General features: G+C 46.8%; 1 protein-coding gene across 4 annotated transcripts in view; it reads left to right on the top strand.

Moving 5' to 3' along the window:
• NKTR (natural killer cell triggering receptor) overlaps window positions 1-13,212 on the top strand; it is a 98,689-nt gene that overhangs the window by 60,815 nt on the left and 24,662 nt on the right. For all 4 annotated transcript variants that reach the window (XM_082258554.1, XM_082258555.1, XM_082258553.1 and 1 more), the window contains 2 exons: window positions 4,079-4,231; window positions 6,652-6,727. In XM_082258554.1, the coding sequence (XP_082114680.1) occupies window positions 4,079-4,231; window positions 6,652-6,727 (229 nt within the window). The remainder of the gene's footprint in view (window positions 1-4,078; window positions 4,232-6,651; window positions 6,728-13,212) is intronic.

Below are 13,212 nucleotides of genomic sequence, written 5' to 3'. Positions count from 1 at the left end.
ATGTCTCCCCGGCATGTTCTCCTATGTCTCCCCGGCATGTTCTCCTATGTCTCCCCGGCATGTTCTCCTATGTCTCCCCGGCATGTTCTCCTATGTCTCCCCGGCATGTTCTCCTATGTCCCCCCGGCATGTTCTCCTATGTCCCCCCAGCATGTTCTCCTATGTCCCCCCAGCATGTTCTCCTATGTCTCCCCAGCATGTTCTCCTATGTCTCCCCAGCATGTTCTCCTATGTCTCCATGCACACACAGGCTGTTATCAGCAGTTTCTGGCTGTAAAAAAAAAAAAAAAAAACGAATGGGTTTTGAGTGGCATTTTTCAGCTGTAAATATGCTCAAACGTCAATAAACGTTGATAAATGCCCAAAAAACTGCTAACTGGCGTTTTTTGACGTTTTTTATTCCATTCCTTTTTTTAAGCCTGGGTTGTGTTTGGAGGTGTCGTTGATGGAACATACAGGGAAAGAGCTGTACACCGCTCAGGCAGTTGGAGCTTCACAGCCAGCTATGGGTGCAGGACCTCGGATCGCCACTGCAAACAGGATACATGAGAAATGGCCACACGCCAAATGATGGCTCACGATGAAAGGCTTTATTTAACAAGGATGCAAGGTACAGCAAAATGGATGGTAGACATGTTTCACACGACTCACAGCGTGCTTGTGCACCATCAAGGTAGTGAACAAGCACGCTGTGAGTCGTGTGAAACATGGTCTACCATCCATTTTGCTGTACCTTGCATCCTTATTAAAAAAAAAAAAAGCCTTTCATCGTGAGCCATCATTTGGTGTTCGGCCATTTCTCTTGTATCCTGTTGATGGAACATAGCCTGGGGTCACACTGGTGCATGCTGAACACCGCATGTGATTTGACACCAAAAACGCACCGCATTCCTGTGCACATCACATGTGATGTCTGTGCAATGCTATTTGAGCCATATATTTTGTACGGCTCAAATTGCATCACATCGGCATCCAAATGTTGTAGGACCCTTTTTTTTTCTCCACACCTAATCGCATTGCATGGGTGTGAACACCCCTGTGATGCGATTTCTGGCAAACGCACTGCATTTTGCAATCTGTTTCGGGGTATCGTTCATGGAACATGAAGCCCCTGTTGAAGTGCTGATTTGGCATGCAATTTGTCATGTCAAATTGGAGCCTATTGCCGGCACCGGTTCACACTGAGGGCGGGTTTGAAATCATTCAGCTGAACGCAAACTATTTCAAACTCGCATGTCAGTGTGACTTCAGGGGCAATTTGACAGACATCTGTACGGGTTCATGCACAGATGTTAATTGAAGTCGCCAAAAGTAGTGCAGAAACTACTTTTGGGAATCGGTTCGGCTCTGCAAAGTCAGGGTTACACCAATTTGGACAGAGACGTTGCCGGTAATAGGCTCTGATTTGGCATGCAATTTGACATGTCAAATCTGCCCGATGTGAACGGGGGCTTAATGCTCCATGAACGACACCCCGAAACAGATTGCAAAATGCAGTGAGCTTGACAGAATCGCATGGCATGGGTGTTCACAGCCATGCCATGCGATTTTGATGCGGGGAAAAAAGGGTCCACATTTGCACCAAAAAAAAATTCCCCACACCTAAATTTTATTGCATGGGTGTTTACACCCATGCAACGCAATTCTGGCAAGCATTTTATTGTGGGAAAGTCGGAGTTACTAAAAAAGCAGAGAGGTGATTTTTTTAGCTAAAAACGCTAAAAAACTCACTACAAAGCTACTGGTGTTTTTATAACATCCAGTGTGCATGAGCCTTTATGCTGGAACACTCTGCATTTTTTTTTCCTCAGTCTTAACCCCCCCCCCCATTATGTCCCTTATTCATTCTGCTCTCACCAATTAGCAGCACCCTATCTCTAATTTTACTGCTATTAGGATCCTCAGTAAAATCTGTCCTGTATGAATTCTCTTGTATAGAAACTACACAATAAGTCTGTTCTTAGCTACTTTGTGTCTTTTTTTTTTTTTACTCCTACTTTAGATAGTAATATTTAAAGTGGTTTTAAACCTCTGTAATGAAAAATGAACAAAGCATTTCCTTATATAGTGTATATGTGCCTCACTCTAAACCAGCATGTGTGATTTCTGTCTTCTCTTTCATTCTGCTGCTGTCTGCATGAGTCACTTCTTACAGTCTATAGACAGCAGACAATCCCAGGAGACGGCTCCTCCCCCCTCCAGCGCACAGAAGGCGGTTGACAGTTTCAGCTGTGCATGTTTCTGTATGAGACTATGTACAGGGGGAGGGTATGTCCATTCCCTCCACTCAGGTCTCAGATTACACTTAGCTCTCTGCTTAAAGTGGTTGTAAAGGCAGACTTTTTTTTCCCCCCTTCATGCTTTCTATGCATGAAAATAAAAAATCTTCTGTATGCAGCTCCCACCGCAGCCCCCGCTATACTTATCAGAGCCCCATCACTATTCAGCAATGTGCACGAAAGCTAAGGCTCTCTCACTTCTCTTAGAGACAGGGAGCTGCTGTCGATCACAGCTAGTGAGGAGGGAGCAGGGGCTGAGGCCGAGTTGCACTCTGTGTGTCTTATGGACACACAGGCGGCTCAGAAGCTAGTCTGCACAGGTGCCCCCATAGCAAGCAGCTTACTATGGTGGGCACTTGGCTGGGAGAAGAGGAGGATTGGGGCTTCTCTGTGCAAAACCACTGCACAGAGCAGGGTAAGTATAACATGTTTGCTATTTAAAAAAAAATCTCTTTAGTGTTGTGCATTGTGTGACATCAGATCACCGCCCCCTCCCTTCTGAAACTCAGAAATGCTTTGTAAAATCTGGTCTTGGAACGGATGTAGAGGGGAGAGAGCTTCTGATAAACAGGTACAACTTATACAGGATTTGCTTCATCTGTGTTTTACCTGAGGCTGGTTACTTCACTGGTTTACAACCACTTTTAAAGGCAGGGTGCTCATACCTTCTGTTACATTGTAATCTCTAATAGGCAGGGTGCTCATACCTTCTGTTACATTGTAATTGTAACGAGCCCCTTGCTCGCTCGCTTCCGCTCTCCCGACACTCCTCTGCTACTAGTGAGTCAGCTTGCAGATCGCAACATCTGATGGTTCGCTTATCCAAGGCTCCGGGATCCGAACTACAGCTATGTGCCGTTCGGAATCCATTAGAACAAACACCAGGCAGGCTGTATGCAAGTTCAAACAGGAAGACCTTTATTGGAAGTACACAACACACTTTTATACAGAATTTGGAACATCCCGCCCCCAACAACCGCTTTCCTATTGGTCAATTGTAAAGTACATGTTGTCCTCCTTCAGGTCCTCCTTACCCATGCAAATGAGGACTTGAAAATGAGTCAGCAGGGATTGGTCCGATAGCTTGATTAGAAGGACTGTTATGTGCAATGAGACAGAAGCCCCCAGGGGGCAATCAATGTACACAATAGCCAGACACAGAACAATGGAGGTCATTAACACTTAACAATGCGAAAGGGCAATCTACATTCCCTCCCAATACACAACAAAAGGAAAACCTGTCTGATATTGAAAGATATGTAATATACACAGCATTTAGGAAGAACAGATTTCATGGCAGATGGGAATAAATCTTTATATTCCTATATGGAGATATGGCTGGCAAATATGACCGTCCCATCTGAAGCAATTCAAACCATTAATCATCTGTCTTTAACTTCCAGTGACGGTGAGTACTGTCACAGTAATCTCTAATAGGCAGGGTGCTCATACCTTCTGTTACATTGTAATCTCTGGTAGGCAGAATGCTCATACCTTCTGTTACATTGTAATCTCTGATAGGCAGAGTTCTCATACCTTCTGTTACATTGTAATCTCTGATAGGCAGGGTGCTCATACCTTCTGTTACGTTATAATCTATAATAGGCAGGACGCTCATACCTTCTGCTACATTGTAATCCCTAGTGGGCGTGGACCTTTTACCCTCATATCAGGGATGGCAGGTCCTGTATTTCTCTCAGGTTGTAATGTATGTAAATTGATTAAAGGGTGCTGCACATTATGATGGAGTCAGGTAAAAGTGAACTGTATACACATTTTCTTCTCTACCTTTCTTGCAGCTCTCTTCCTGAAAAGATTAATACCGTGGAGGATAAAGAGGCCGGGGCGAAGAGGGAAAAACTTGTTGTGCGTCCAGAAGAAATTCCTCCTGTACCTGAAAATCGGTTTCTGCTGAGGAGGGACGCACCCATCGCCAAACCAGAGCCTGAACCGTAAGCAGTGGTCCATTACCCCTGGGAACAAATCACTTTCACTAAGCAAAATCCATTTTGTACTGGTCCCTACAGCCAATGGGAGAAAATACTAATGTGATGGGTTATCTTTACTGAAGATGAATGTTATTTCCAGCAGCAAAGCCCGGCCGTCTGTCCACATCTAGAGGAAACGGTTTGGATACCATTATTGCTGCAAATAACTGTAGATGTAGGAAGGGATAGCCTGGCCACTGCACACCTCACCCGACCCGAGCGGTTAGCAGGTAAAAGCAGCCTCAGCTTCATTCATCCAGACCACACCTCCAACATGTTTCGCCCCCCCCCCCCCCCCCCCCCGGGTAGCTGAGGCTGCTTTTACCTGCTAATCACTCAAGCCAGGTGAGGGGTGTGGTCACCGGGCTATCCCTTCCTGTTTACAGTAGGTTTTGGTTCTGGCCGAACCTTTTCCCAGACTGCACCCTCACTAGTCAGTGGCATCCAACCCATCAGACCATGGCAGCCTGAGCAGGGGCCCCAACACATTTATCATGGGTCATATTGCTGCAAATAAGTTTTAACTTTATTATTTTACACTGGAAATTCACAAACCAAAGGCACATACATTTATACATTTATTGTTCTAGTAATACTAATTTATATTTTTGATAAGCTACCCAACCAAATTCTTGGGATCTGTACATAAAACACCTTTTTTTTTTTTTTTTAGAAAGTAAAGTCTTTTGTATGGAAGTCTAAAGTCCTAAATCCAGTTACAATAGAAATGGGATTGCATGTAAATGAACCAACTGAAACGGTGTACAGGAGTTTCCAGCTGGTCTGTGAAAAAGGGACCGTGCAGTGCAAATGTCTACCAAACACTTATACAATGGAACTAGCATGGATTCTCATGAACACGGCCATGCCAGTACATACACATGCACTCCCGTCATAACCTGTTAGAGTGAATCCTATATAATATAGTTCATAAAAAACATTTCTCTATCGGACGCAATCCTCCGATCCATATCAGTAGGGTTATACTGCCCCCTACAGGAGAAGGACACTAGACAGAAAAAAAAGTTCTGGCTACGCTTATGGGCAGTCCCGGAGGGTACACTCACTCTCTCTTCCTGCATAGGATGTCAGTTTTAATCTGCCTAGTCAGGAGTAAGGACCTAGTTCCTTGCTGGGATCTTTTTTTGCTGCTCCTTCACTATTCAGTAAGCAGCCTGGGGGGTGGGAAGAGGACCCCACTGCATTCCTTTGTAAGTGGCGTCATTAACCTGGCTATGTGTGCTGTGGTAGGCCTGGATAAATACTAATACAAATCCTTTGGCAGTAGAGAGAGCTCCTTTTTATTCATTATATCTGTGTATTTAGCTGTGTACCTAAAGTTTAGATCTGAAGACTTTTTAACCTCTTGACTCCAGCCGCACACAAATTTGCGGTGCTTCTGCGGGAGGGCCCTAGCACCGAGCGGCTGCATATTTGAATACATTCGTGCTAAAACAGCTGTGCTGAGAGTGCGCTCCTGGCACAGTTATCGGTGTCTAACTGTTCCCGATCGCTGCTTGCAATCAGGAGCTTTTGGGTTATGTGACCTCTGTGACGTCCAATTACGGTGATCACATGATCATAAAGCCCACGCCGCCTCCGGCTGGGAGGCCCCGTCCCCAAGCGGTTAACAAATGCCTGAATAGTTTTGAAATCGCTCTTCCTTCTTGTATGTAAGGATTTTTTTAAGTATCTCCCTCTTGCTTGCTCAGGTTGGGGTAATTGCAAAATTAATTTTCCCCTCTAATCCTCAAGAAGCTCTGTTTACAGTTTTAACCTTTGACAACAAATAAAGTTTGAAAAGTTGGCTAGTTGGCCCAAAGGACGCTTTGAAGAGGAACTTCCACCTCCTTTATCTTTTTTTTTTTTTTTTTTCAGTCTTTGCTTACCTTTCTAGCTGGGATATCCTTCATAAACCTACTTGCATGCCCAGTGAATCCAGCCCTGTTCTAATCCACCCAGTCCTGTGCATCCATCTCCCCTATGTCATAGACAGCTGGCTTTCTGTTTCTGGTTTTTGCAGCCATCTCCCTAATAAGGTGGTGCCAGATCCTTCACCCAGTGCTATGTGGAAGCCAATGCCCCCTGGGATATGTGTGGTGGATATCCCAGAAGGCTGCAGGGGCTTACTCATGATTGTCGCCTATGCAAGAACCAAAATACAAAATAGAGGGCTAGCAGACTGTGAATGATGAAAATCAAACTAAACAAACACAGAAAAATACTAAAAAGGTCTGTTTTTGTTTTGTTTTTGTTTTTTTTTTAAGATTGTGGAGGGGGAGGAAATAACTGAGAAATATGGACTGTTCAGTAGATAATGTATATCCTATATCGGAAATGTGATGATTCAGGCCAACAATTTTCTGTTATTTTTCTACTTCTAGGAAGCCATCTCCTGCGCCGCCTGACAACAGCTCCGTCACCAAATCAGGAAGGAAAATCAAAGGCCGAGGCACCATAGTACGTGTTATGTGTTTGCTGCCTGTGATTCCATTTTACAAGGCATATACTAGACCAGAATATTATCATTTACACTTGAATTGATTAACGATCACCTAGTAAAACAACCCATTCAGTTAAAAATAGAAAGAAAAGGCAAATTATTTGTGTATAGATATAAAAAAAAAAGGTTAAAAACCTTTTTTGTAGGGATGCCCCAAAATTTCGGCAGCCGAAACATATCAGCCAAGAATGGTGTTATCGCCATTGTGCCGATAATTGCATCGAAAATGCACACCTTTTTCCTGTGATTTTACTATGCTTATGGTGTGTTTTTCATAGGTCATGTGACTAAAAAAACTGCATCAAAAACGTAACACAGGTTCGTTATTGATGCGTTCTTGCTGCATTTTCAATGCATTTCAACAGGGAGTTGCATTTATGGTGCAGTTTTTAACTGACCAAAAATGCAGCAAGTAGAATTATTAACATCGCAGCGGAAGGGCAACGGACCAGTGTGAACACACATAGAATTTAAAGGGATGCATTTTTCTTGAACTTTTATTACGCTAAAGGTGCCAAAAATGGCTAACCATAAATTCAAAAAAATTTAAATTCAGGATATTATTTAAAAAGTCGAACATAATAAAATTCTATATAAAAATATATATTTTTTAAAAACTGTCATTTTCGGTTTTCGACCAAGTGCATCCTGCATTTTTGGTTTCGGCACCAAAATTTCCATTCTGTGCACCTCTTCTTTTTTTCCCCTTTATTTTTTATTTATTTTTTTATAAGTGATGACATAAGAGCTGGGGGAGGAGAAGCAGCAGCAAACTGAGCTTCCCAGTAAATGGCTGTGCAGCGGGGGCGTGTCAGGACAAGTCTGATTATGGAGTTTCGAAAGTACACTGAGTTCCCAGCACAGCTAGAGAACTGACCATGCTTTGCTCTCCTGCTTAGTGTGGTCAATTTTTAATATTATTATTATATAGGATTTATATAGCACCGACAGTTTACGCAGCACTTTACAACTTGAGGGTAGACAGTACAACTACAATACACTTTAATACAGTAGGAATCAGAGGGCCCTGCTTGTTAGAGCTTACACTCTAAGAGGGGAGTTCAAGAGATACAAGCAGTAATAACTGTGGGGGATGGGCTCATGGAGAAAGTAAAAGTACAGTTGCTAGGAAAGCAAGGGGACTAGCAGGAACATTTTCACATAAAGGAAGTAATACAAAGAGAACAGGAGACTTTCTCATACAAGTGCATGGTACAGCAGCCACATATCAGGAATATGAAGTGTTGGGGTAATAAATGCTTTAGACATTATGCAGGCTTTTTACAGCTTAGCAAATCCAAGCATGGAAAGCACTGAGCAGTTAGGAACACTGCTGACCCTTATAAATGTTTTGGAAGTTCCAAGTACAGGACACTCCCAACATTCAGTCGTATATATAGAGAGTTAAAATTGTCATTTCGAAACCTTCTATTGTCAGCTTGCAGCCCCCCCAGCGGCGCTCATCTGTCTCCCTTCTCACTGGACTCAGTGAGAGCAGCAGAAGCCATTGGCTCCTGCTGCTGTCAATCAAATCCAGTGACAAGGAAGCAGGGCCGAGCAGCAGGAATCGAGCCTGCACGTGTGCGATCATTGGAAGCGGATTCCTATGTTGGCACACAGAGAAGAGGAGGAGCCCAGAGTGCCGACAAGGGACCCCAGAAGAGCAGGATTAGGGCCGCTCTGTGCAAAACCATTAAACAAAGCAGAGAAGTATAACAAAAAAAATAAATAAAATAACTCTATCATCAATTTAAATGTGTTTAGGTCTAGAGTTCAGCTTTAAAAATGTAGTCAGCACTGCGTAAACTTTTGAAGCGATGCAACTCCTGTATAGCATTAAAGTGGTTGTAAAGGCAGTTTCTCTTACGTCCTCTGACAGTCGTCGCCTCTTCATATTCGTCACAATGGGGTATTAGACTTTGCTCCGAAGGAGTAGCTAGGCAACAGAATATGTTAACATTAAAGCTTTTAACACATCCCACCCTCAAGGGGTGGTCCCCTCAGTCAATACCCTCCTTCTTCCTGCAACCATATCTCAGTTTCAATGTCTAGCTTGTCAGGAGTAGCTGGTTCTCTCTGTGCTGGGGCTTTGTGCCCCAGCCTCTTTCTTCTTTTTTGATTTTTGTTTGAGTTTTTTCTCTACCTTTACTTAGCTGTTCTTTTTGTCAGCATTTGTTAGTTCTTCTGACGAAGAGGATCATGCGGACTGGGTCTCGGGCTGATCCCCCTGGTCGCAGGTCGTGGGTCAGTGGCTTCCCAGCCTGCCATCGAGCGTTCAGCCAGGTAACACTCCTGGCACAGTGAACGACCCATCCCTGTTCGGTGCAGGGATGATTGGTGAGGTGGCTACCTCACTGGACGCTGTGCGGTTTCTTAACCCCATTTTGTGCGTCTTGTATGCGACTCTCCCTGCCTCATGTGCAGCGGCTTGTTCGCCTGTGCGGGTCCCCCACACCATTGAGAGGTAAGTGTATCTATGTGGGGACCTGTCTGTCTGGGGGGTGTCAGTCTGGGACTGTGTAACCTGCCTCTGTTCACACTGTTTGTCTCCCTATCACTCTGCTGCATGCTGCGGGCTGCAGGGGGGGGGGGGGAGCTGTGTGACACTGTCTGTGTCAGCCTTGTTCAGTGTGAGAAGCTGTGTGCTGTGGGGCATGTTTTGTGGCATGTTTGGGCACAATACAGCGATCGCTGCGGCGATCTGCCATGTTTTTTTTTATATGGATGGTGTTATGTGCATTACTGTACTGTAGGAGCGGCGGTTTCGGCGCCAAACGGCGCCATTTTGCCTGCACTCGCTCCGGCCGCATGTTCTACATGCATGGCGGCCATTTTCTTGTAGCCTCCCATAGGCTTTAATAGAGCGCCCTGGTCTCATCACTTCCTCTTCTCCTGGGTACACCGATCGAGGCAGCAGCAGCGGCGAGGGTCTCCTCAGGTTTTATCCTTCTGTTCTTGCTATATCCATTGCCTGTGTCAGTTTATTGTCCCTGTGGGGGTCTCATTGTGCTTGTGTGTGGTGCGGTGGGCTGCGCTCGCCGCGCTTGTTAAAGGGGCAGTTAACCCTTTATTCTCCGGCATATATTGGGGCAATGGATTCTCAGGAGGGCAAATTTCCTGCCACCTTGGTGGAAAGCCAGGGGACCGCTGTTTCCCCCCCAGGGGGGGATTTGGCCACTATTGTGGCCGGCCTTGCTGCTCAGGTGCAGATGCTGGTGGCTGCTCAATCTACTAAAAGACCCAGAGTTTCTATTTCCTCTGATTCTGAGGGTGAAGGTGATGGGGCTGTTATGGCGGGGGTCTCCTTATCGGGGTCCCGCTCCTCCCTGGATCTAGTGGGGTCCGAGGTGGAGGCTGAGGTTGAGGGGGTTGATAATTCTCCCCCTGGCTCGCCTGAAGAGCTTGCAATCATGGATGAATTGATTGCTTCCATAAAACAAACGCTGCGTTTGCAGGATGAAGTGTGTCCCCCCGCTGCCTTGGCGGCTTATGGGACGCAGAGAAAACGCAGGACGCCGCAGGTTTTTCCCTGCAATGATGATTTTCAGCGCGCTGTTAAGGAACAATGGCGCAATTTACGCAAGCCTTTTGCTGTGCCAAGTAGGTTCAAGCTGCGTTATCCTTTTTCGCCTTCCACTGATGAACGGTGGTGTGTGCCACCCCCGGTGGATCACGCAATTGCGGTTTTAAACAAATCCACTGCGATTCCTGCAGAGGATTCCCCAGTGTTACGTGATGCCACGGATAGGAGATTGGAGTCTCTTGCCCGTCATACTTACTCTGTTACGGGTTCTATGCTTAAGGCTCTGTTTGCCTCTCTCATGGCGGCCCAGGCTGTCGCAAGTTGGACGCAGATGCTTAGTGGCCGATTTGGCCTCGCCGGCGACCCTGGATATGGTGGATCAAATCCACCAGGGTGTCATGTATCTGTGTGATGCGGACTTGGACTTAGTCCCGTTGGCTGCACGTGTGCACAGCGTGGCCTGTGTTGGCACAGTGTTGTCTCGCCGCCTGGTTTGGTTGAAGTGTTGGTCGGTGGACCAATCTTCACGTAAGACCTTAGCCAATCTGCCTTATGATGGGTCTCGCCTTTTTGGGGAGTCCTTGGATGTGTTGATTAAGGGGATCACCGGAGGTAAGAGCACTCTCTTGCCCCATTTCCCCAAGGCTAAGGGGGCTTCTGGCAAGAAGCATGCTAATTTTCGGCCCCCTCAGGGGTCCTTTCGTGCCTTTCGGTCGCACTACAAGGGCAAACCGTTCAAGGGACAAGGCTCTCAAAAGAAGCCCTGGTCTGGTAAACAGAAGTCCGGTCAGTCCGGACCCGCTGCCCATAACAGTGCGGCCTGAAGGGGCGCCCTCACCCAGTTTTGGGGTGGGGGGACGCTTGCTCGGTTTTCTTCAACCCTGGTTGGCCCGCGTGCGGGACAGATGGGTTCAGATCGTTCGATCTGGTTACAAGATCGAGTTTCTCTCTCGGCCGGAGAGCAGATTTTTTCCCTCAAATCTTCAACTGTCTCCAGAGCGTTTACGGGACCTGCACCTGGCGGTGCGAGACCTGAGGGCTCAGGGAGTGGTGGTTCCGGTGCCTCATCGGGACAGATTTCGGGGGTTTTATTCCAATCTGTTCACCTTGCCCAGGAAGGAGGGCAAGGTTCGTCCAATTCTGGACTTGAAGGCTCTGAACCGCTCTGTGCGGGTTCGCAAGTTCCGCATGGAATCCCTGCGGTCGGTGGTGGCTGCCCTGGTTCCAGGGGAATTCATGGCCTCCATCGATTTGAAGGATGCGTATCTTCACATCCCCATTTTCGAGGGTCACCAGAGGTACCTTTGATTCGCCATTGCGGAGGATCACTACCAGTTCGTGGCGTTACCTTTTGGTCTCGCCTCGGCTCCGCGGGTTTTCACCAAGGTGCTTGCACCGGTTCTGGCATTATTGAGAGCCCAGGGCATCTCTGTCTTGGGGTATCTGGACGACATTCTGGTTCGGTCTGCGACCAGCCAGGGTCTGGAGAAGGACCTGTCTGTCACAATGCAAACTCTGCAGGAGTTTGGTTGGACGATAAATTTTCCAAAGTCGACACTGAGTCCGTCGGTTCGTCTTCCCTACCTGGGAATGATCCTGGACTCGGTTCAGGCGAAGGTGAAGAGACTACATTCTTTGGATGTTGTTCGGGCGATAAGGGTTTACCTTAAATCGACTGAGTCTTTTCGAAAGACGGATTCCTTGTTTGTTCTTCCAGAGGGTCCTCGGAAGGGCATGGCGGCGTCGGCCTCTACCATCGCCAAATGGATCAGGCAGACCATTGAACAGGCCTATGCTTTGCAGGGGAAGGCTCCCCCTGTGCCTGTGAAGGCGCACTCTACTAGATCTCTGAGTACGTCTTGGGCCTGTCGTCATGGGGCTTCTGTAGCCCAGGTGTGTAAGGCGGCAACCTGGTCGACCGTGCACACTTTCACAAAATTCTACAAGGTAGATGTTCAGGCATCGGCGGATGCTTCCTTTGGCCGCAAGGTTCTTAGTGCGGCAGTTCCCTAGGGTCCCTTGTTGGGACCTCTGGCTGTTGGGATAAGTTTTTATCCCCTGGTTCTTTGTTTTTTCCTGTGTTGTTGCTCCTGTTGAGCAAGTTTTTTTCCTGTTGCCCAGCTGGTTTCCTTCCTTTGGTGAGGTTCCTATCCTTGATGCGGAGACTGCGTTGCCTTACGGCGCGGATGCGTTTCCCACCCCTCATGTTTGCACTGCTTTGGGACGTCCCCATTGTGACGAATATGAAGAGGCGGCGACTGTCGGAGGACGTAAGAGAAAACTGAATTTTTGTAAAATCTTACCTGTAAAATTCCTTTCTCTGAATCCTCCGACAGTCGCCGCCCCCGCCCCTCTTTTGGGGTTTGGTTGTATACTCTACTGCTATTCCACTGAAACTGAGATATGGTTGCAGGAAGTAGGAGGGTATTGACTGAGGGGACCACCCCTTGAGGGTGGGATGTGTTAAAAGCTTTAATGTTAACATATTCTGTTGCCTAGCTACTCCTTCGGAACAAAGTCTAATACCCCATTGTGACGAATATGAAGAGGCGGCGACTGTCGGGGGACTCAGAGAAAGGAATTTTACAGGTAAGATTTTACAAAAATTCCGTTATATTCTGTGCATTAAGATAAAAACCTTTAGTGTGCATCAGCCCTTTATCTGAGTCCATCTCCATCCAGTGATGTTGCAGGAGAGACTTGGCCCCGGGACTCTCCTCCTCATTGGCTAAGACGACAGCCAATGACCGCTGCTGTCAATCAAAGACAGTCAGCCAATGAGAAGAGAGAGGGTGCGTGGCCTAGCCAGGGCTCCATGTTTGAATGGACACAGGGAGCTAGGGTTTGGCTTAGGTGACTCCATAGCAAGCTGTTTGCTGCAGGGGCACTCAACAGGAGGGAGGGGCCAGGAAAGCCGAC

Source organism: Pelophylax lessonae (assembly GCF_965119305.1).
Source record: "Pelophylax lessonae genome assembly, chromosome: 5".
Classification (NCBI taxonomy): domain Eukaryota; kingdom Metazoa; phylum Chordata; class Amphibia; order Anura; family Ranidae; genus Pelophylax; species Pelophylax lessonae.
Note: the sequence above shows the minus strand (reverse complement) of the source record. Positions and strands in the feature narration are given on the sequence as shown.